This window comes from Neofelis nebulosa, chromosome 3 (genome assembly GCF_028018385.1).
Source record: "Neofelis nebulosa isolate mNeoNeb1 chromosome 3, mNeoNeb1.pri, whole genome shotgun sequence".
In the NCBI taxonomy this organism is placed as follows: Eukaryota; Metazoa; Chordata; class Mammalia; order Carnivora; family Felidae; genus Neofelis; species Neofelis nebulosa.
In genome coordinates, this window is record NC_080784.1 from 6943683 (window position 1) to 6965383 (window position 21701).

The 21701-nt window shown below is 40.6% G+C and overlaps 2 protein-coding genes across 5 annotated transcripts in view; one reads left to right on the top strand and one right to left on the bottom strand.

Moving 5' to 3' along the window:
- MCPH1 (microcephalin 1) overlaps positions 1–21701 on the top strand; it is a 273841-nt gene that overhangs the window by 122131 nt on the left and 130009 nt on the right. For 2 of the 3 annotated variants that reach the window (XR_009258870.1, XM_058719856.1), the window contains exon 12: positions 8529–8606. Coding sequence is in view for 2 of the 3 variants with exons in the window: in XM_058719856.1 (XP_058575839.1) it covers positions 8529–8606 (78 nt within the window). In the remaining variant the exon portion in view is untranslated. Of the gene's footprint in view, positions 1–8528; positions 8607–15898; positions 15997–21701 lie in introns of those variants that run through there. The other variant, XM_058719857.1, reaches the window with a different exon arrangement.
- Positions 8676–21701, bottom strand: part of ANGPT2 (angiopoietin 2) — a 61522-nt gene continuing 48496 nt past the window's right edge. For both annotated transcript variants that reach the window (XM_058719860.1, XM_058719859.1), the window contains exons 6-9: positions 20426–20527; positions 19695–19861; positions 15456–15586; positions 8676–11689 (exon numbers count right to left, since the gene is read on the bottom strand). In XM_058719860.1, the coding sequence (XP_058575843.1) occupies positions 11529–11689; positions 15456–15586; positions 19695–19861; positions 20426–20527 (561 nt within the window). In that variant the 3' untranslated portion in view covers positions 8676–11528. The remainder of the gene's footprint in view (positions 11690–15455; positions 15587–19694; positions 19862–20425; positions 20528–21701) is intronic.

Consider the following 21701-nt stretch of genomic DNA (forward strand, 5'->3'; position numbering starts at 1 on the left):
TGGTGTTAGTACATTATATTGTGTAGTTGTGGAAAAAACACAAATGTTATTCTCCCTCTAGGAGAAGTCAAAACAATGTGCATAGTAGCGAATTCTCTTAAGATGTTGTTGTTTGAGCAAATTAATTACTCTTATAACTGAGACAAAGAATCTATAAACTCTGATGAGAAAACATTTGTGATTTGATTTGTATTGTTTTCTTGTTAGCTTAAAATAGCAAAAGATTAGTAATTACTACTTTTGTTCCTCTTCTATAGGAAAGAAGAGATTTGAGGGCATCCTGGGTAGCTTAGTGGGTTAGGCACCCAACTTTGTCTCAGGTCATGCTCTCGCAGCTCTTGAGTTTGAGCCCCGCATTGGGCTCTGTGCTGACAGCTCAGAGCCTGGAGCCTGCTTTGGATTCTATGTCTCCCCCTCTCTCTGCCCCTCCCCTACCCGTGCTCTGTCTCTGTCTCTGTCTCTCTCTCAAAACTAAATAACCATAAAAAAATTTTTTAAGGAAGAAGAGATTTGCAAATGCTAAATATATGTTTTTATACCTCCATAAACGTTTACAGCTCCCGCAGTTGGTGGGTGCAAGAATGGGTAGGGCAGAGAGCAGTACAGACAACCCCAGTCTCTTCTCAGTGATTAGAACATGAAGTATGCTTTTGAACTATTTGACATTAACTAGATTCCCACAGGTTAAATCTGAGGCATAAGTTTCTGTCTTCAGATTTGATTATAAGGTCATCAATGGATATGTTGAACAACATGAAGTCTTTTTTTTTTTTTTTTTTAATTTATTTTTGAGACAGAGACAGAGCATGAACGGGGGAGGGGCAGAGAGAGAGAGGGAGACACAGAATCGGAAGCAGGCTCCAGGCTCCAAGCCATCAGCCCAGAGCCCGATGTGGGGCTCGAACTCACAGACCACAAGATCGTGACCTGAGCTGAAGCCGGACGCTCAACCGACTGAGCCACCCAGGCGCCCCCAACATAAAGTCTTTTATATACAAAGAATATTATTGATGTTTCCCACAAAGAAGGCCCTCTTTGTCCATACCTGCTATGTTCTTACGAGTATTGTTAGTGCTACAACTGCATTTGGATTAACCAATTAAATATGGTAGATAGTAAGCTCTTGGGACAGGTCCCAAAACAATGACTGATTCAACTGGCCATTTAGAATCTCGGAATACACTTAATATTATAATAAAAAATTGTGAATGTTAATGTTTTCAACACAATCAATAATGCTTTTAATTGAGTTAAATCAGCTTTATATTACAGTTGTGATTTTTGTACTGGCAGTCATTAACCATTTGGAGTTATTAATTTTTTCAAGCTCAACCCAAAATCACTATTTCATGCCACTTTTCTCTCTCTCGCAACCTTCTCTCATCACTTGTACATTGAAATAATTCCACACTGTTTTTCCTCTCTTTAAAATCATTTTTGAGAAGTTAGTAATTGAGCGTACCTTGTTTAGTGTTTTTGCTTACTAAATGCTTTTAGAATAAATTAATTTTTTTCTTAGCTGAAGAAAATTTCTTATGCAAATAAGAAAACATTAAGAAATTATTAGAAATTAAGGAATTAATGTTAAGAGAAATTAATTTGATTGGTTCTGGTTTGGAAAGTGACATGTAGGAGCCGTTGGGTGGCTCAGTCAGTTATATGTCCAACTCTTGATCTCAGCCCAGCTTTGTGAGTTCGAGCCCCACATTGGGCTCTGAGCCGATGGCACAAAGCCTGCTTGGGATTCTGTCTCTCCCTCTCTCTCTGCCTCTCCCTTGCTTGTCTTCTATCTCTCAAAATAAATCAATAAAAATAAAAGTGACATTTACTGATCATGGGCTACAGAACTTCCGACCACTGAATTTTCTAACTATTCTTTGGAGATTAGGAAGTCGAAGCAGTTAGTAAAAGCACCATGACCACTAGCCAGCACCACTATGAAATAACAGTATGAACTTTTTAAATTTAAAAGTGAAGAAATACTGTGCTTTCCATACATAGATACATTCATTTATGCCCAGAAACACTTTGGGGTTATGCTTTCCTGTGTGTGTGTGTGTGTGTGTGTGTGTGTGTGTGTGTGTGTGTGTGTGTGTGTTTTAACAAATCAAATCAATCTACCTCACAAAGGAGTTCAAGTAATTGCACTGTATTGGGGGGGTGGGTCTTAGTGCAATAATGGAGCTAAAAAAAATATGCACACAGATTGGGAAAGCAGCAAATAAAACTGTTTATTCACAAAAGACATGACTGGCTACATAGAAAACATCAACAAATCTACAAAAAAGCTCCCACAACTAGTGAGTTCAGCAAGGTTATAGGGTGCAAGCTCAATATACAAAATTCAGTTGTATTTCTGTGTACTAGCAATAAACAACTGGAATCCTGATTTTTTTAATGCAATTTATGGGACGCCTGGGTGGCTCAGTCAGTTAAGTGTCCAACTTTGGCTCAGGTCATGATCTCACAGTCTGTGAGTTCGAGCCCCGCGTTGGGGTCTGTGCTGACAGCTCAGAGCCTGGAGCCTGCTTTGGATACCGTGTTTCCCTCTCTCTGCCCCACCTCTTCTTGCACTCTGTCTCTCTCTCTCTCAAAAATAAACAAACATTAAATTAAAAAAAGAAATAAAATGCAATTTATATTAGCATCCACAGAAATTAAAATATTTAAATCTTGACAACATATTTGCAGGTCTATGCTGAAAACTACAAAACACTATGAAAGAAATCAAAGAAGACCTAAATAAAAAGAGAGATGTACTATGTTCATGAATTGGGGAAAATGGATAAGTTTCTTGAAAAATATTTGTTTATTTATTTTAAGAGAGAGAGAGAGAGTGTGTGCTGTGCACAGGTGAGCAGGGGAGAGGCAGAGAGGAAGAATCCCAAGCGGGCTCCACACTGACTGGTGCAGGGCCTGACGTGAGGCTGAGTCTTAAAAACCTTGAGATCATGACCTAAGCTGAAATCAAGAGTTGGAAGCTTAACCAACTGAGCCACCCAGGTGCCTGTGAATATGTATACTTTTTTTTTTTTTAATATGTATACTTTTTAAGCTGTGGGTTGGTTCTCCCTTCTCCTTTTTATTTCTTGAAGTATAGCTGACATATAATGTTATATTCATTTCAGGTGTACAACAAAGTGATTCAACATTTATATGTATTAGGAAGTGATCACCATGATAAATCTAGCCACACTCCAGTCACTATACAAAGTCATTACATACTAACTGTCATTCCCTATGCTGTACGTTGTATCCTTGTGCCTTCTACCCCCTTCTCCTAGTTTTCCCATCCCCTTACTCCTCTCCTCCCCCCCACCCCGGCAAACCACTAGATTGTTCTCTGTATACAGGAGTCTGTTTCTGTTTTGTTTTTATTTTTAGATTCCACGTATAAATGAAATTAGATGGTATTTGTCTTTCTCTTTGGTTCTCCCCATTTTGATCTATAGATTCAACTCAGTTCCAATTACAGGCTCAGCAAGATTTTTTTTTTTTTTTTTTTAGATATTGACAAGCCAGTTCTAGTTGCAAAAGCACTTTTGAAAGAGAAGAGCAAAGTTAAGTTGGATGATCACACAATAGAGGGATCTAGGTGGTAGTTAAATGAGAACTCTCTGTACTGTAAGTCTAAAATGATCCAACCTAAGTGTTTTTAAACATCCAGTATAATTTATGAGGCTTTATAATTAAAAAAAAAAAAAAATGGCCTACCCTGCCTGCCTTGCTGTTTCCCAGCCTGGATTTTCACTCCTAAATTAGCCTTCTGATATTTTGCCTACATATTTCTAAATAAAATGCTTTTCTTGCTGGTTGTTGTTTTTTTGTTTTTTGTTTTTTAATTTACTTGGAGACATTGACTTCCTTCTGAGGAAGATCATAGTATGCCTGTATAGCTGTCTTTCAGTATTATCCTCTCTTCTGTTCCCCAGTGTACTCAATATGGTTGATTTTTAACATTTATTATGCATGTAAATACACATTGATGCACACACATACACACACACACACAGGAATGAGTATATGGGTGCTTTTTGAACTGAACCATGTAAAGTACTATGATTCATTTCTGGTAATTTTTGTTTGTTGGTTTTCCCGAGCTAATCATTGACAGTCATTTTGATTGCTTAGTTTTGTATGTACCTATCACCAACTCCCTGCAAAAATTTCTAAAAGCATTATAATTCTTCTCTCAAATACGTCTACACATCAGTTCACCTTCCAGTCTCATTTATTATTCTTGGAACACCACCCATGAACCCCTTTGTCTTCTTCCCCTTGAGACTGGTTCTCTATCATCTATAGAGCTGCTATTATCCAGGGACTTCCATCACTGTGATCCCAGAAATTCCATTCTTACTTGGTTTGGTCCATGTTTACAAGCTAGAGGATTTTATCAAATGGGTACAAAGTCATGTTCAGTTATGAGGCACTGAAAAGCTGATTGAAACTCTGCCTGCCTGAGTGGCTTATAGACAATTAGATGTGAATGGAGGTGTTTGAGGTGTGAGCTTTGGTATTTGTGTCTTTTTTCCCTGGGTTGATTAGCGTACAGGAAAGCATGGCTGGTGTCCTGCCATCCTGCCTGCCTGCGGGGTTCTGTGCCGGCACCCCGGGAAGGGGGGGACGGGGCGGGGTGGAGGGCTGGAGAGGTCTCCCCTATGCTTTCCACCACTGCTCTCACACAGCCTGTGGGACTTGGCTTTTCTGTTGTTCCAGCAGAGGGTGGGCTAGAGGGTAGGAGGTTTCTCCTGTTTACCCTGTTCGACGCCCCATTTTCAGAGGCATCCACTGCCACCAGTTTCTTTGCCTTTCAGGGAGTATGTGGAGGGACTTTGGTGCTTCCTCTTGACCTCCTTTTCCAGACACTTAAGTCCGAACTTTCTTTGTCCTTCTCAGTCATTTGTCACTTATGTTAATCTGCTTTGCAGCTTCCAAGATATCACCCTGTTTTATCTGCTGTGGACTCTTTTCTCACTATTTTTAATTCCATCCTTTTACGTGGAATATTGGGAGATTTTGAAGGTAAAGATGTGCTCATTTTGCTGTGTGTGAACCCTAAGCTGGCCTCATTGTCTTCCTTGCACATGATGCTCTGATTGACTTGCTTTCACTATCGATACCATTTTCTGGCTTGGGTTCACCGTAGCTCCACCGACTCGCACTGTTCAAATAGAATGATTAGATTTATATAAAATGAGAGAAGACCATTTGTGTTTTGCCTGGTGTAGAATAATCTGCATGGTCACACCTCCATTGTGGAAAGTTGTCTCATCAGTAGCTATGAATCTAATAATAAAGCAAGAAAGCACTTCCCATTTAAATTCACCAACAGGGTTCAAGTTTTATGAATGACCGTTCTAAAATGTAAAAATATTATATTCATTTGCAGTGGATGTTGAAATAAGTCGGCCCTCGTTTTAAGGGCTTTAAGCATGGAATTTGATCCTCTGTGTTTATGCAACCCAATTTCTTACTTTAGTTTAGCTTCTCAATTATTTTTATCCTATCTCATATATGACGAGAAATAATGTTGGGTTCATCTTTTAGTTCACTTACAGCCTTAACTGTGACCTTGCAAAGTAGATTTTCCCAATATTGGACATTCTACTAAGGTAAAAATAAGTTTGGCTAATGAAAGAACTGAAACAAAAAGCTTGCACTGTACTTCTGATTTAGTGATTTCATTGCAATCAACTTAGTGTTTTGTGCTATCTCTGTTCAATATTAATTCCTGGGATGCCTACATAAATTAAATTTATTAATTCACTTACCAAAATTCTGTAAATGCCTTCTGGTTTTGTTTTCATGTCATTTAGAAAGGGACAAACTCAGAACATAAATTTTCTTTTATGAGGTTAAATTCAATTGACATTTTAATGTGGACTACATCTGAACTCAAATGCCACATGCATTTTTAAGACTGGTTCCTTGGATTCTCTCTCACTGGTACCTTTTCAGTATACTAATTCTTTCACATTGCCTCATGTCTGAAATGAACCTGATCTTGAAACTGTTTTTTAATGTTTATTTATTTTTGGAGAAAGAGCGAGAGTGAGAGAACAAGCAGGGGAGGGGCAGAGAGAGAGAGGGAGATGTAGAATCTGAAGCAGGCTTCAGGCTCTGACCATCAGTGCAGAGCCCAAAGTGGGGCTCAGACCCATGAATTGTGGGATCATGACCTGAGCTGAAGTCAGATGCCTAACCAACTGAACCAGCCAGGCGCCCCTGATCTTGAAACTTTTTACATGTTATTTCCTGGGCTAATCTCAGATGTGTAGGGAAGGACACACATGTCAGTGTGTCTCTATAAGTGATACCATACACTGACTGATGAAAGTAAGGTAAACACTGTGTTAATTCAATGTTTTAGCCACCTCTAAAGAGCCAGGTAGAAACATGATTTCAGAGTACCATTTTTCTCATATCTTCTGAAGACACACACACACACACACACACACACACACACACACACACACACATTTATGTTGGTTAGCCAACAGAAATCAAGGGAAAACAAAGACTTAACTGACATAATGCTGGTGTATACACACATCCAAGTCTATGTGGAGCAGAGTCTCTGAGAACACAACCCATTACTTGCTCTCTCTAATGAAGGCACATTTCCCCACGTTATACTCCATTCCCATCCTCTTATCTGGGGCCCAACACTGTCAGAGCTCTTTCTCTTGCCTCTTCTTCTTTTTTTTTTTTTTCAAACGTTTATTTATTTTTGAGACAGAGAGAGACAGAGCGTGAACAGAGGAGGAGCAGAGAGAGAGGGAGACAGAGAATCCGAAACAGGCTCCAGGCTCTGAGCTGTCAGCGCAGAGCCCCACGCGGGGCTCGAACCCACAGACCACGAGATCATGACCTGAGCCGAAGTCAGACACTTAACCGACCGAGCCACCCAGGCGCCCCTTTCTCTTGCCTCTTCTGATTGTGTCCGGCTTCTCCCAGCCAGCAGTCCTTCCGCCATGTGCAAATGCCCCTGCATGCACACGGATGGAAGCAGGGTCCAACTCTATTTTCTTACCACTTCTTCCAAAGCACCCTTTAGCCAAAAAAAGAACCCGCTTTAATCCTGCCATGGCACGTGAAATTTCTCTCCATGCTGGAATGTCCTCTCCCTTCCCACTGTGTCTCTCTTTGCCTGATGAAGACCCCGTTTAAAATGTCACCTCATCCGTGGACCCTTCCTTGATTCTCCTAGACTGAGTTAGTTTGCCTCCTTCTATAGGTTCCCACAGAACTGTTTTGAGAAACCACCATTTGTGGTTTGCCTTCATGCCTCCTGCCAGAGAGTGAACTCCTCTGGGACAGGATTTGTGTTTTCGGGACCTAGCATGTGTTCTAATTCACAGTAGGCTCTCAGTCAGTTGTTCCCAGATGAATGGATAGTGAGCTGAAGAAAGCAGTTGTTACGTAAATAAATGTATCTGTTTAAAGTAAGATCCAGCCCAGTGTTCAGAATTATCATTCAGGTTCTGTATCTTGTTATTATCATTATTCCACTAGCATGCTCACTTTTTCTTGGAAATGAAATATTGCTGACTCACGTTGGAAAAGTACTAGCTTTATTTTATGAAAAGAAAATATTTAAGACTGATATCCCGTAGATGGGTCTGAACCTTAGAAACTACCAAACAGGAAGACTCCCTCCTCATCCCCAGTAATTTGGCAAAAAGAACTTAAGCTTTATGTAGCAACTCTAGTAAAAAGAGCGAATTCACTGAATGTAAGAAATGAAAATTGCAGATAAAAAATAAACGTGGGATATGTAATTCAGTTTGATTATTTTTGTTAGAAAATTCTATTGGTTCATAGAAATAGTAAGAGATTTTCAGGGAATTGGTTCATCAAGTAGAGAAGACTACAGAATCTTGAACATTACTGAATTAAAAACAAAAACATTGTTTTGATCATTTAAAATATGTGGGTTCAAATAATAATAATAAATATTAATAATAATGAAAACTTGTTTATGAGACATTTTATCCTTCCAGAGTCTGGGAAGGATTTTCAAGTGCTTTAGGAGAACTTCTGAAAATACTCATCCATGTTAGAAACAAAGTCACATGCCAAGAGGGGTGGCTTTTTGAATTTAAGCTTCTGACCTATCTTTTCCTAATAAACGTTTTTTTTTAAATTAATAAAATCCTGGAATATTTACTGAGGATTTCCTATAATGACTCCTTAAATTGGAAACTTGGAATTCCTAAAAAAGTAATTCATATGTTTGTTATTGGGGTAATGTTTAGTATTTGGCCTCCGTAGGATAATAACCGAGATTTCTAATCATGGTGAGACTTTTTTCTTAAACAAGCATTTATTATTCATAAGATTGATGCAACATGGAGATTCTGATGGCACTTTGGTGTTTAAGACACATCTGGTTCAGATCTATGGAGCGCACATTCACTGCTGGGCTTTTTGTTTTGTTTTGGCTACATCTTCAAAGTGGTTTATTGTCCACCAAGAGCCTAATGAATCTATAATAAATGTTGTGCTTATTGTGTCACTTGTAGGTACTGTGGTCTTTGGAGCTGGGTCATTGGATTTCCGAGGAGCCGTTTGAACTTTCTAACTACTTCCCCGCAGCTCCTGTAAGTCATATGTTATTTTATTATGGTGAATACAATTTGGTATTCTCAGGAAATTATTATTTGCATAAATACAGACTCAGATGTTTATTAAATTGAGATCAATTATGCTCACAATTAAAAACACATTTTCATAGAACTTAACACTTTTTTAATCTATTTATTTGTGAGAACAAATGTGGGAATGTGAGAACATTCTGCAAAAAATTGTGAGGAATGAAATCTCAAAGAATTTTAATTATAAAAGTCCTCAGAATTGAGAAAAACAAAATGAAAAAGGACTAGGTTCTTGAGAAGGTGGTGTGATATATTGTTTACTGCTTTAAAAAATAATGCTGTTACTGCTCATAGAGATAGAACTGATAGGTATAAAAGTTGTGGCCAGCTAGAAACATGATACAGTCCTTTTGTTTCCGATGCTTTTCCTAAACACAGCTTCAACTTCACTGAATTTTAAATTATAAATGTTTCAAATGCTTAATGGAGATTCTAATTTTTTAAAAGATTAAGTGATAATTAAGTAGGTAATTTCACTTTTAATTGGAAGCAGGATCGTGTAGATGTTGGCTTTCATTTGCAAAAAAGTTAACTGGTTTGTGACAGAGTTTCATCTTTTGGAAGATTAATACCTGAAAGATGAACGGTGATTTTAATATGTGACTGGGGCTGGCATTGTTCATTGTTTGAGTATGCCTAGGACTCTCGTATAGTAGGAGGTTGGACTCTGCCTTCTCATCATTGCAGTTTTCTAGGTTGTTGGGTTGCTTTTGTTTTCATTTTTAAGATCATTGTTTTGATTTCCTCAACTTTGTAAATATTTTCTTAAGGAGAGAAGAAATTCCTCTCAGCAAGACTCTGTTTGAAATACCGTGTAAGGGATTGAAGTGTAAAGACACAAATCCCCCCTACTCTCTGTCATAAGAGAGTATATGTAACTCTGAACAACACAGCGAGGCTTGTCTTTGAAATGCATTTTACCTGCCTGCATGGGCACGTGATATAAATTAAGTATGTGGTTGCCAGTTTTTCTGTAATGTCATTGCCCACCTCAGTGTCTGCCATGAGGTCCTCGAGATAATCACAGAAACTTAGGGTTTCTTTTGAAGTGGAGCTATCATCCTATTAACAGATATATTTTTTTAACTTGATACAAAGCTGCGATACCTCTGTTGAACTTATAAAGCCTACTTAAATGTAATAAGACAGACTATTCAAAGATGGGGAGGTTCTTCACTCAGTGTATGTGTGGGAAATAGTGTAAAGTGTATAAAGTACAGCGAGGCAGTGGAGAAAGTGACATGCTGGACTCTTCTGGAGTCCATAAATTGACTCAAAACATGTAGCATGTGTTTTAAAATGTAGTTGGGGTGGGGGCATATGGGGTAAAATAAATTACATAAGAAAAATGGAATAAAGGAAAAAACAGAATGGTAGAACAGTGTATGGTGAAGAAAGACATGAGGTAAATGCTGGTTTCGAATTTGGCTCTAAGCTTCCTAGCAGCAGCTGACTCCGAGGCAAATATGTGAGAAGTTGCTTCCAAATTATAAAGCATTCCACGATGTACATTAGTGTTAATTGGACTATGAAAACTTCAAACGGAGTTAAAACTTGAGGGGTTTAAAGTTTTGCAGCCCTTAAATCCGTGCTCTCAAAATTTTCTGTAAAGGTCTGAATCTACTCTAAATGTCAGATTTTTGTTTTGCACTCCAAAACAGTTACTTTTTTTTAAGTTTGCTGGTCGACATTAAAAAAAAAAAATGTTACTAATGCAAATTATTTTTACTAATAAAATGTTACTAGTGCAAATATCTTTAGGGGTGAAACTAGCTTGAGAAGTATAGCCTCGTAAGTGCTTTAAATAGAAAGGTTTTGTCAACCACCCACTAAATTGTAGCCTACCTCTCTAAAATACATCTGACTAGAAGAGAAAAAAAAAAAAAAGACCTCTGTAATAGAGTAGCGAGGAAAGTATAGTAAAATCTGTTTGTCAGGGAATTAAATGCATAATCTTCATCATTAAAAAAATCAAATTTTTCCTTGTGAGGCACAGTCAGTTGTTTCAGAATCAAATTACAAAGTTGAAAATATTATCATAAATGTTCAATGTAGTTATCTAATAAGTTACATTTAATTACTAAAAATACCTTCATATTTAACAGCCAGAAAGAAAAAAAAAATAGTACAATCTTCATATAAACTGAAAGGACACACATTTCTATTAATTTCAGAGATCTGGGAGGTTTCATCTTTAAAACTTGAAATATATATCTGAACATTAACTTAAAAGTGTGCTGTCCACACATATGTAAATATGCTGTTTTCAAAATGAAAGTTTAAAGCACCTAAGAGGAGCAAACAATGCGTTAGCTGTTTTTCCTTGTCCAAATAAGCTGCAAATAAGCACTTCCCAGAAAGTCCCTGAATATATAATATATTTTAATGGCTTAGAGAATTTTTTTCTTTCTTTTAATTATGGTAGTGATGCTGAACTCGGGACATATGGATATTTATACAATCTATAAACAGTACTTAGAAGGACGCAGTTCCAAGGTTATCTGTACTGCGTAGCGTGAGAGTTCTGTTTTCCAGTTATTTACGGATGAACTCGACACAACATTCTTGGTTGTGACAACAGCGTCTGTGAATTGTCAGTCCTAAATTCGCAGGCCTCACTCTATCTTCCCATAGGCGTTCCAACAGGTCACCGTAACCAGGGTTGTGCTCAGGGTTCACGAGTGATGCGGGTCTAAGCGAGGAGGTGCGAGGGACTCGGGGCCGGGGCCCGTGGACCCCTGTGCACCGAGCGCGTGCTGTCGGTCTCGAGATGGTAGAGGAGACAGCATGTGGATGCGTCTTTGAGAGCTCCGGGATTAAGTCTTTGAAAATCGCACAGCCCGTCCCTCCTCAGGCGCGTGCGGGCATTTAGAAACCTGCGGGTCGGATCATCATGGTTGTGGCCTTGAGCGAGTAGCCTGAGCCTTTCCAGTAGTACCACTTAATGCCGCTGAACTTATTTGTGTTCTGCCTCTGTGGGTAGTACATTCCGTTCAAGTTGGAGGGACCGCACGCATCAAACCACCAGCCTGTGGAAGTAAGGCACACAAGGAATTAAGACTGAGGCAACCCTACCTGTATCTCACCACTAGAAACGCCCCACTAATCCACCAGTGACGCTCTGTGTGTTTGGAGTAGACACACGCAGGGATGCTTGAGCATAGACCGAGCCACAGTGACAGATGCGGGTGTGACGTTCCTGCGTCACCAAGGTGAAGTTCCAGTTCCATATGGCAGATGTTTTCACAGGCTCGTGCTGTGTGGAAAGGCCAGTTCCCCATAGGCATGAATGGTGAGTGGTCCCCAGTCCTGATTTGGTGAGTACCCCAGCACAGTAGAAAGTGTGGATGAGTCAGAAAACTCAAGAATTGTTCGAAGGCTCTGCTGGCTTCTGTTCCAGTTCCAGGAACTTAGTGGGCCAGGCTGATTCAGGCTCCCCTCCCCCTCCCGTGCTTTTTTTCCTTTTTAAATAACTCCCAAGTTTTAAGCGCTCAGGAGAGCGAGATATGAAGGAAATCGTTAAGCCCCACAGACAGAAAGGAAATTTAAAGCTATCGTGGTGTGCTCACTAAGGTGAGGGGGGGCTGTCTGGCACAGCAGCGGGGGGTGGGGGTGGGTCCACATCTACTCCTGAATGGCTACCCTTGAGGGTTTTTGTGTGTGTTTTGTTTTTTTTTAAATTTAAAGGAAAGTTTTTAAATTAAGTTTGAGAGAGACAATGACAGCGTGAGTTGGGGAGGGACAGAGAGAGGGAGAGAGAATCCCCAACAGGTTCTGCACTGACAGTGCAGAGCCCGATGTGGGGCTGGAACTCTCAAAACCACGAGATCATGACCTGAGCTGAAACCAAGAGTCAGGCGCTTGACTGACTGAGCCACCCAGGCGCCCCTAACCTTAGGGTTTTAAAGCTCTTAGCTAGACACAGGAGTGTGCGAGAGCCCTGGTTTTCAAGGAGAAGGAATAGCTTAGATCTACATGCATTAATCTAAAGCAGTCCTAGAAACATTGTGTGGAAGTCCACAGACAGTATGGTGCCATTTATGTTAGATTTTAGAATAACGGAAAAAACACCTATTATTGATGTCTGCATTCCTAGCAAACTAAATAATGGAAATGAACCTGAGTACATTGGTTACCCCAAGGGGCAGGTATTTGTTGGGCGCCTTTAGTTTGTGAAGTTCTGTTTCTTTAGGTAAAAAATATTTTGATATAATGATTCTATTATCATATTTGCACATCAGGCTGTGATGATCAGTTATTTCATCCAGTTGCCTGAATTCTTCCCTGGTGGTGACAGCTCATGGGTCAAGCTGATTCAGATTAATGGCGATTTGATAAGACATTTGTGCGTGTGCTATTCAGAATCCTTCACAAATATTTAGGAATGTTGCGGATTTATAGATCTGTCTGTTCTAGAGCCTCCTGGCTGACTTAACTATAAAATTTGCTGTCCGTGCAAAACTCTAGCTGATTGTTAGGCTGGTTTACCCGGGGCCCGGACTGTGAGTTGGAACCTGACCTCCTCACAGTCAGGACCACTGCACTTTCTCTCTTGGGCTGTGTTTCTTCTCCCCGTTCTCTTTCCTACTCCCACTCTCAGCCCTAAATCTTGATTTGAGTAAATAAATATATTGTTTCCTTGGTTATTAATGCACTTCTCTGACTCTCTTGAGTAGCTCATGACATACGGGTGGTCTGAAAGCTGCCTCCCTCTCGAGTGGACAGCTGGGTTCAGTGTGGGAATGACAGATGGGAAAAAAGGATTCAGTAGATTTGGTCCCCCCGAACCTACCCCTTTCCCCCTTTTTGTTGGCTTCAAAAAGGACAATGATGGTAGGATGAGGGAGACAGGCAGCTTTAAATACTCGATACAGTAGCTTTCTCTTGCTGAAATAATTATGGCTAATAGGGAAGACCTGTACTGCCAGTATATATTATGTTTGTACATAGAAATATATTATCTAAAAGACTGAATTTTTAATGGATCCTCATTCTTTCAGTATTGTTTAAAAGATGTGTAAATTGCTGAGTTTCAAATTATTTTCATAAGTAAATCCTTTCTTTTGACTGTAAATGATTCTTAACTGAAGTGCAAACACATGATAAGCTTAGATCTTGTTTGTGTAGTACCTTATATTTATAAAATCCATTGACCACAGCGCTTACCTTTGTCTTTCCTGGGTGAATAAAGAATGGATTTTTTGGTAATATAACTTATGGTCTCTATACATTAAACCCTGCCAACTTCCTGTTTTCCTTCACATTCAGTTTGTACTGTTGGCAGAATTTATATTGCTGGTTTAAATATTTCAATATTTCTTCAAGGCGCCTGGGTGGGTTAGTCGCTTAAGCATCCGACTTCAGCTCAGGTCCTGATCCCATGACTCGTGGGTTCAAGCCCCACGTCAGGCTCTTGTGCTGACAGCTCGTGACCTGGAGCCTACCTACTTCAGATTCTGTGTGTGTCTCTCTCTCTGCCTCTCCCCCACTCATTCTGACTCATTCTCTCTCTCTCCCTCCCCCCTCCCTCCCTCCCTCTCCCTCTCTCTCTCTCTCTCTCTCTCTCAGAAATAAATAAACATTACAAAAAAATTTAAATCTCTCAGTAGTTTTAAGAACTAACATGTCAAACTTTCATCTTGTCTTGGTCATAACTGGTTCCGTTCATTCAATTTTTAAACTTTTAGAAATCGGAAGAGTGCTCTTCTAGCAGTTGGTTTCTTGTCATTGAACTCTTATCTTTCTGACTACTAATCTGGGTGTGGTTTCCATTTAAAAACAGTTTTTTTTAAGTTTATTTATTTTGAGAGAGAGACATAGAGAGAGAGAGACAGAGCCAGCAGGGGAGGGGCAGAGAGAGAGGGGGGAAAAAGAATCCCAAGCACGCTCTGCACTATCAGCATAGACACAGAGCCATATGTGGGGCTTGAATCCATAAAATTTTTTTTGAAGCTGTCTAATGAGAAAGGTAGCCAGCAAGAAGAGCATGAGAATACACACCTTAGTGTAAAATGGACAATCATTCATTGTAATTTGGTGCACAAAAAAAAAAGGTTGATTAGTTTATTTGTAAGTATACTTTATATTAATGAAATCTTAAAAAAAAAAAAAAGATAACCGAAAATTCCACGTTTGACCAATGAATTATTAATAGGAGACATTTCTATGTTAATGAATCTTTGTCACTGTTTTGCTTGCCGTTTTGAATTTTTAACCTTTAAGTTTTTATTTATTTTTGAGAGAGAGAGAAAGGGGAGGTGCAGGAAGAGGTGGAGAGGAAGAGAGAGAGAGAGAGAGAGAGAGTGTCAGAGTCCCAAGCAGGCTCTGCACTGTCAGCACAAGAGCCTGATGTGGGGCTTGAACTCCTGAACCATGAGATCATGACCTGAGCTGAAACCAGGAGCCGAACCCTTCACCGACTGAGCCACCCCGAATTTTTATCCTTTTTAATAAAGCAATATGAAATTGAACCATGGCTCTGACATCTGCTACTCAACGAGCACAAACTCAAGAGAGCTTGCTGAGTATCAGATGTCCCCTCTCAGTGCCAGAGTGAGGTCCCGAAGAGACACTCAGTTGGCCTGCTGACAGTTTTCGCGCAACATCACATTCTTGCTTAAGACTCAACAGTCTGCAAAAGTGAAAAACAAATCTCCCTACATCTAGCAAGTTAAGTCTGTTTATGAAATGTGGCCATTGTCGCCAATCACAGGTTGAAGTCCAAATAGCCAGCCTCTCACTCTTATGAAATTCTTCCTTGCCAAAACAAATAGGAAGAGAGAAAAGCCATCCCACCTCCTGTGAGCATTTGTGAACATTTGCAAATACATTTGTCGTTGTCTGCATCCTTTGTGCTAAAATCATTTCCTGGTTGGCTGATGCTGCTTATTTTGCCGGCTGTCCCTGTAAGTCCTTGAAGGTGAATCCTGCAAGCATGCAAAGGAAAAAAAAAAAAAAAAGAAAAGAAAAGAACATAATTGGCTTCGGCTGTTGATTTACCGTAGTGGAAAATTTTTTATAATGAACAATTCCATTCTGCAGAAATGCGTTCTGTACTGGTTAGTGTGCAAATGCATACTCTGGACAAAATATTTTTGTACTGGTATAAACAGGAACCAACTTATCATCAAATCCTTAGGCAGTGAGGAATGTTTTCATGAAACCTTCAGCTCATATCACTTGCACAAGCATCAACAGGGGCTTCAGGGCCCTTTCATTTATTTTCCTGCTGCTTTCAGATAAACAGAAGAGGGGGAAATACAACGTGAAAGGGTCCTCTTTCCAAGTCTCCAGGCATCATCCATACAGAAATGAGAGCCCCGAGATGAACAGACAACTTCAAGCGTCGTTATTTTCAGTGGGGTGGTGGGGGTGGGAAGGGCAGTGGGCAAGGAAGGATCACTGAATCTGGAGTAGAAATCTACAGCGCTGTGTAGAAAATACATCCTTATGGCTGCTTTGCCTCATTTCCATATAATATTGTAATAAACCTGCTAGATACTGAGAAAGGAATAAGCATAATATTAAGTCAGACACTAGAAAGTAGCCCATCCTTGTAGAAGATTGCCCAAACCAGTCTTGCATCAGTGATCTGTGTGCCAAGGAGGAGACAGAAGGGAAAGACAAAGTATGTGAACACTGCGTCAAGAAAGCCCATTGGCAGGTGGGCACAGTACAGCTCAGAGCAGGGTTTCACGTGCTGTTGTGTGGCTGTGCGGAATGTGACGTTCCTGTACTGGTACATGGAGTAGGGCCGTGGGGGAGCCTGGGGTATGGAGTCTTCCTGACCGGGGATGCTACAAAACAAAACCCCTTCAATGTCTTGAGGGAGAACCGTATTTTAAGTCTCCAAAATGATGCTCATCTTTTGCTAACCACTACCTTGAAAGGAATGTAATTTCCAAGAATTCATGTTGGAACAGAGGGTAGAAAAGAAAGGGAAGGCTTACCAGGGACTGTCTCTAACCAGCCTATGCCAGGCACTTTCACCGGTTTGTGCATGGAATGCATGCACCAGCCCCGAGAGGCAGGCATTTCCCCTGTTTTTACATACATAATTGTTGGAGCACCTGGGTGGTTCAGTAGGTTAAGCAACTGACTTCCATTCAGGTTGTAGTCTCACGGTTTGTGAGGTGAGCCCCTCACCTCGGGCTCTCAGCTGTCAGCACGGAGCTGCTTTGGATCCTCTCTCTCCCTGGTCCTCCCCCGCTCACTCTCTCTCCCTCCCCAAATAAATCAACATTAAAAAAATTTACATATAAAGTTGTTGAAGCTCAGAGATAGAAGCATGGTGGAGCTAGAATCTGCACTAGACGCATCAGAATCCTCTGTTATGCTTCGGCCCTGATAGAACCTTACCAGGGATGTTAGTTTATTGAGGAATAGTTCTGAAAAGACGGGGGTATGGAGCACGCGAAACAGAGTTCCATAACATGTTGGTTCTAAGTCACTTCTGTGTTAATGACTTAGATTTAAAATGGTTTTTCGCATTGCATCCCTAGAACCCCCCACCTCCCAAGGCATTGGCTGAATTTCTGAATTTCAGTGCTATCCTCGTGTTTCAAAAATGACTCTGCCCCCTAACGCAGCCTCTGATTACCTGCTGTGAAGCGTTCATGTATGTCGTACTCATTTGTGGGTTTCTGAAACACTTTAATTTCTTTGCAGGCCCTTCTCATTAATCATAGATAGGGTTGAGATAAACCATTATGCTTGCCCGTACTCCTTTCCAGTCTCTTATCTCCTTTGAACAACATTGGTTCTTACGGGACTCATGAAATTTCCCCAAAGGTGAGCAGAATCCGTGAGAATACTGTTTTTTGTCTTTGTGAGGAAGGTTGCTATCATATTAGATCCTTCTGTTGTATGGGCCCTTGCTTTATAGTTGCTTTCTTTTAAATTTTGGTTATTAAGAATGACCACATTGTTAAAACTGCTTTAAATTGGTATCAGTTGATTTTATAGAACAGTGGAGTGGAAAAAACAAAGAAAACAAACAGTGCCAGCATTTGATAATGACATCTCACTGCATGGAGCTGCCAGAATGTTTGTGAAAAGTGAGCAGTCTTTAACATTTAATATACAAATAGTTTTTAGCTTCAGTAACAAAAAATATTCTATTGATGCATTTTGCCTTTCCTTAGAACATTTATTTTTCGGTTTACCAACCTTTGGAGAGCACTTCTTGAGGGGAAAAAAACAAAACAAAACACCACTGTGGCTGTAGTACTGCCAAGTGAATTATACTGAGCTTTAAGTGAACGTGTGCTCTTTTAAATGGCATATCCAAAAATTGATCGCATTTCTAAAGGAAATATCTGTTAAGAACCATCTCAGTTTAAAATATCTTTATAATGTCAGCATACAAGGGTAATGACCCATTTTGTAAAATCTCCTTATATAAACAGTCTAATCCTTAATTTTTTGTCGTTCTTTCTTTTTTTTTTCTTTCTTTCTTTCTTTTTTTTTTTTTTTTTTTTTTTAATTGCTCTGTTGTAGATTCCTAACTGTTGCCAGTTGAGAAAATATTTAGCTTGGACGTAAAACAATGACCAACCACTCGTGTCTAAAAATTCATTGACGTTTTGATCTCTTTGGAGTCGCCTTAGAGCTGCAGTGAGGCCCAAACACCTATCTTTTCATCCATCTGAGTCATTGCTCCTCCAGCAGAGCCCTGATCTGTCTCTAAGGAGACTTGCTGGGCCCTGTTTCACTGACTTTCTAGAAGTCATGTCAGTGCTAGGCGTACGTTAGCTGCGTTCAGAGTTTTCAGAATTTTGACCCCTGCTTATAAAGCTTCAGAATTTTGACCCCTGCTTATAAAGCAGCACATACTGGACATTATGTGGTCCTCAGGTAGTTGTTCAGGCAAGCTGCTCAGCCTATTTTTATTTCTCTGCTGTTCACTGTGACCCTCCCCTGGGAAGCCAGCTCCAGGACTTTGAAATCGTGTTTATTTTCCAAGCTGTTCAGATCTCGGATTTTCTATTGGGCAGAGGGTCTGAGTTGGGTGTCAGTGAGATTCAGTTGGGACTGTAGACCACTGTTTTCCGTGGCGTTCCCATCGAACTTTATTTCTGACCTCAGTGTACGTATTTTCGTGATGTGTGCTTACGCCTTTCAGAGCCCTTCAGGGCTGTGTCGGTGACTGGACAGTTCTGCTGTGCCTCCTGAGGCCAATTCCCGCGGTGCCACCTGGCACGCGACCTCCCTATTCTCTGTCTGGCCTTGCACGTGCGTTTCTAGGTATCCCCTTCCCTGACGGCATATGCGCCTTCCTGGTACCTGCCCTAATAGCAGCTCTCCAGGCACTGGTCTCTCGGTGCCTTCGCTGTTCTCCGCTTCCACTCTCACGGCGTTTGAGAGCCAGAAACTACATTCTGAGTCAAGGATGCCCGTGCTTTTCTTGGAACATTCTAGATCAGTGCCGCCAAATGCGTGGGGCAAGGCAAATACTAAGGGAGTGCTGTGAATCAACTGTTGTTTCTCTAGCAGAGAGTAAAGGAGTTTGCATGACTAAGCCTCCCACCTCATTCTGCCACTTTTTAAACTTGGTAACTCATCCTGACTTGGGGATGGAACGTTACAATCGAGGGCGTTCAAGCTGCAGAAAGATAGATTGAACTGTTAAAACCTTTTCAGAAGAAAACAGCATAGTTCTAGGTGTACATGTGTCATGATCTTGGCATGGCATTTTATGATACAGACGCAACATCCACATAGTCTACAAATATTTCTTGAACAATGCCTGTCAGCTGCCAGGCAGGGTTCATCTACTCCTTGAGGATACACAGCAAATACAACAAAACAAAAGGCTGTCCTCATGAAGCGTCCCTCATATTGTTAAAACCTAAGTTGGAATTTTAAAACTAGAGATAGTTACGGAAAGACAGCATAGAACTCTAAGAAATGAGAGGTTTTTCCATTAAGGTATCCTCCGAGTACTTCAGATCCTGCTTAATGCAGTCGGGCTCTCCCTTCCTGGAATAGTCGCACAGCAAATCCATTAATGTCTTTCAGTTACATATAACTCACCTGTAATTGAATTCTTCACTTGAGAGAGAGAAATGTTCATACAGTGAGTACGCTTCATTCCCTTCCCAGTCTTTAAGGTGTATTTTAAGCACGTAGGGCTGTTGATTGGTCACTTGGAAAACAAACTCATTTCCCAGCCAGTGTTCACCGGAAGGGTTCCCAAATCCCTGTAATCCAAGTTGTAAAATTCAGTCACCTCATTTATTTTTAATTCATGTATTTGAAATCAGTAGCCTATCAGTTTAACCTGGGGTGACTGTCAGATACTCAGCAGAAATTCTTTCCTGTATTCTGAAAATTTGGGGGTCTTCCAGATAAGAAAGTAGATTTTTAAAAGGTCTGCTTTAAGAAACCAAGCTGCTACTGGAAGGAAATTAGTATTAGAGTAATTAGAACTACTTGGGGAATCACCAGGAGAAACATGAGCATAAACCGCTCAGGTTATTGACGTGCAGTTTTGTAAAACAGTTGGGTTACCGAAAAACACCGAGCCTGCCATTAAAAATAAGCCTCTCACTTGCATGCCTTTGTTTTGATCTCTAGTTTATACTACACTGACAGGATCATTCGTTACTGGGGAGACTGAAGCATCAGCTAAAGGGAACCCTTTGATAACAAAAATTGTCAACAGTCATTGGTTAGTTTTGGATTTGTGGTGAAGGTTCTGCAGATCTTGAAAATCAGTTTTCACAAAGAAAATTGTGTTCAGATGGGTTGAAAAGTATTCATACCACTTTATATTCGTTCCAAGTCCTCTGGAAGTCAACACTGCCATCTTCCCGCCGCTGAATGATGGTCCACCCACCTCCAGCTGTCTCCATGTCGCAATATGCCTGCCAATGGGAAGTGCACAGTCATTGTGTGGGAAACATCAGTGAGTCAGGTCTTCATTGGAACTCACGGAAACAGGACAGATGGAGATAGCTATCATGTGACTTGTGCCATGGGGTCAATCTTTGTGGCCTTCCGAGAAGCAGATCATTCTGAATACATTAAATGTTTATTTAGTTTTAAGAGAGAAAGAGAGAGAGCGCACAAATGGGGAAGGGGCAGAGAGAGAGGGAGACCGAGGATCCAAAGTGGTGTCAGCACAGAGCCTGACGAAGAGCTCGAACCCACACACCGTGAGCTCATGACCTGAGCTGCAGTCGGACACTCAACCGACTGAGCCACCCAGGCGCCCTGGTTTTAAATACAGTAAAACCTTGGCTTACGAGCATAATTTGTTTCAGAAACATGCTTGTAATGCACAGCACTTGTATATCAAAGTGAATTTCAAGAACCATTGGCTCAGTTGTGATCATGTGATGTTTGGTGTCACATACTTTTTTGTTTGTTTGTTTGCATTTTTTAAATGTTCATTTTTGACAGAGAGAGACAGAGCACAAATGGCACGGGGTGGTTGTGGGGGGTGGGGGAAGTAGAGAGACAGGGAGACACAGAATCTGAAGCGGGCTCCAGGCTCCAGCTCTCAGTACAGAGGCCCACACAGGGCTCAGACTCCTGAACCATGAGATCATGAATTGAGTCGAAGTTGGAAGCTTAACCAACTGAGCCACCCAGGCACCCCTCACGTACTACTCGTATTGCAAGACACTGCTCCCTTATCAAGTTAAAATTTACTAGAAATGCTTGCTCCTCTTGTGGATCACTCCCATTACAAGTTACTTGCAATCCAAGGCTTTATTGTATGTTAAAAACCAGGAATTGAAAAGGTTGATGGCAGGTAAACAGTAGTAGAACAAGATTTCAGTGCTGATGACAGTATGACTTTCCTCTGTTCTAGGCTAAAGACCCACCCCCAACAGCTGACCCAAAGATCGCTGTTTCTTAGAGATTTATTGTGAATGGGACATCTTGGCATTTTGGCCCCAAACCTCATCTCCAAACTATAGAAATCTACTAACTGGTGTTTGCAACCCCAGGAAGTTTTATGGTAGTTGCCAGTCCCTATCAGCTTTGCAGAGAGTTGTGTAGAAGGGGTGTTTTTGCACTGTAGGCTTTCTG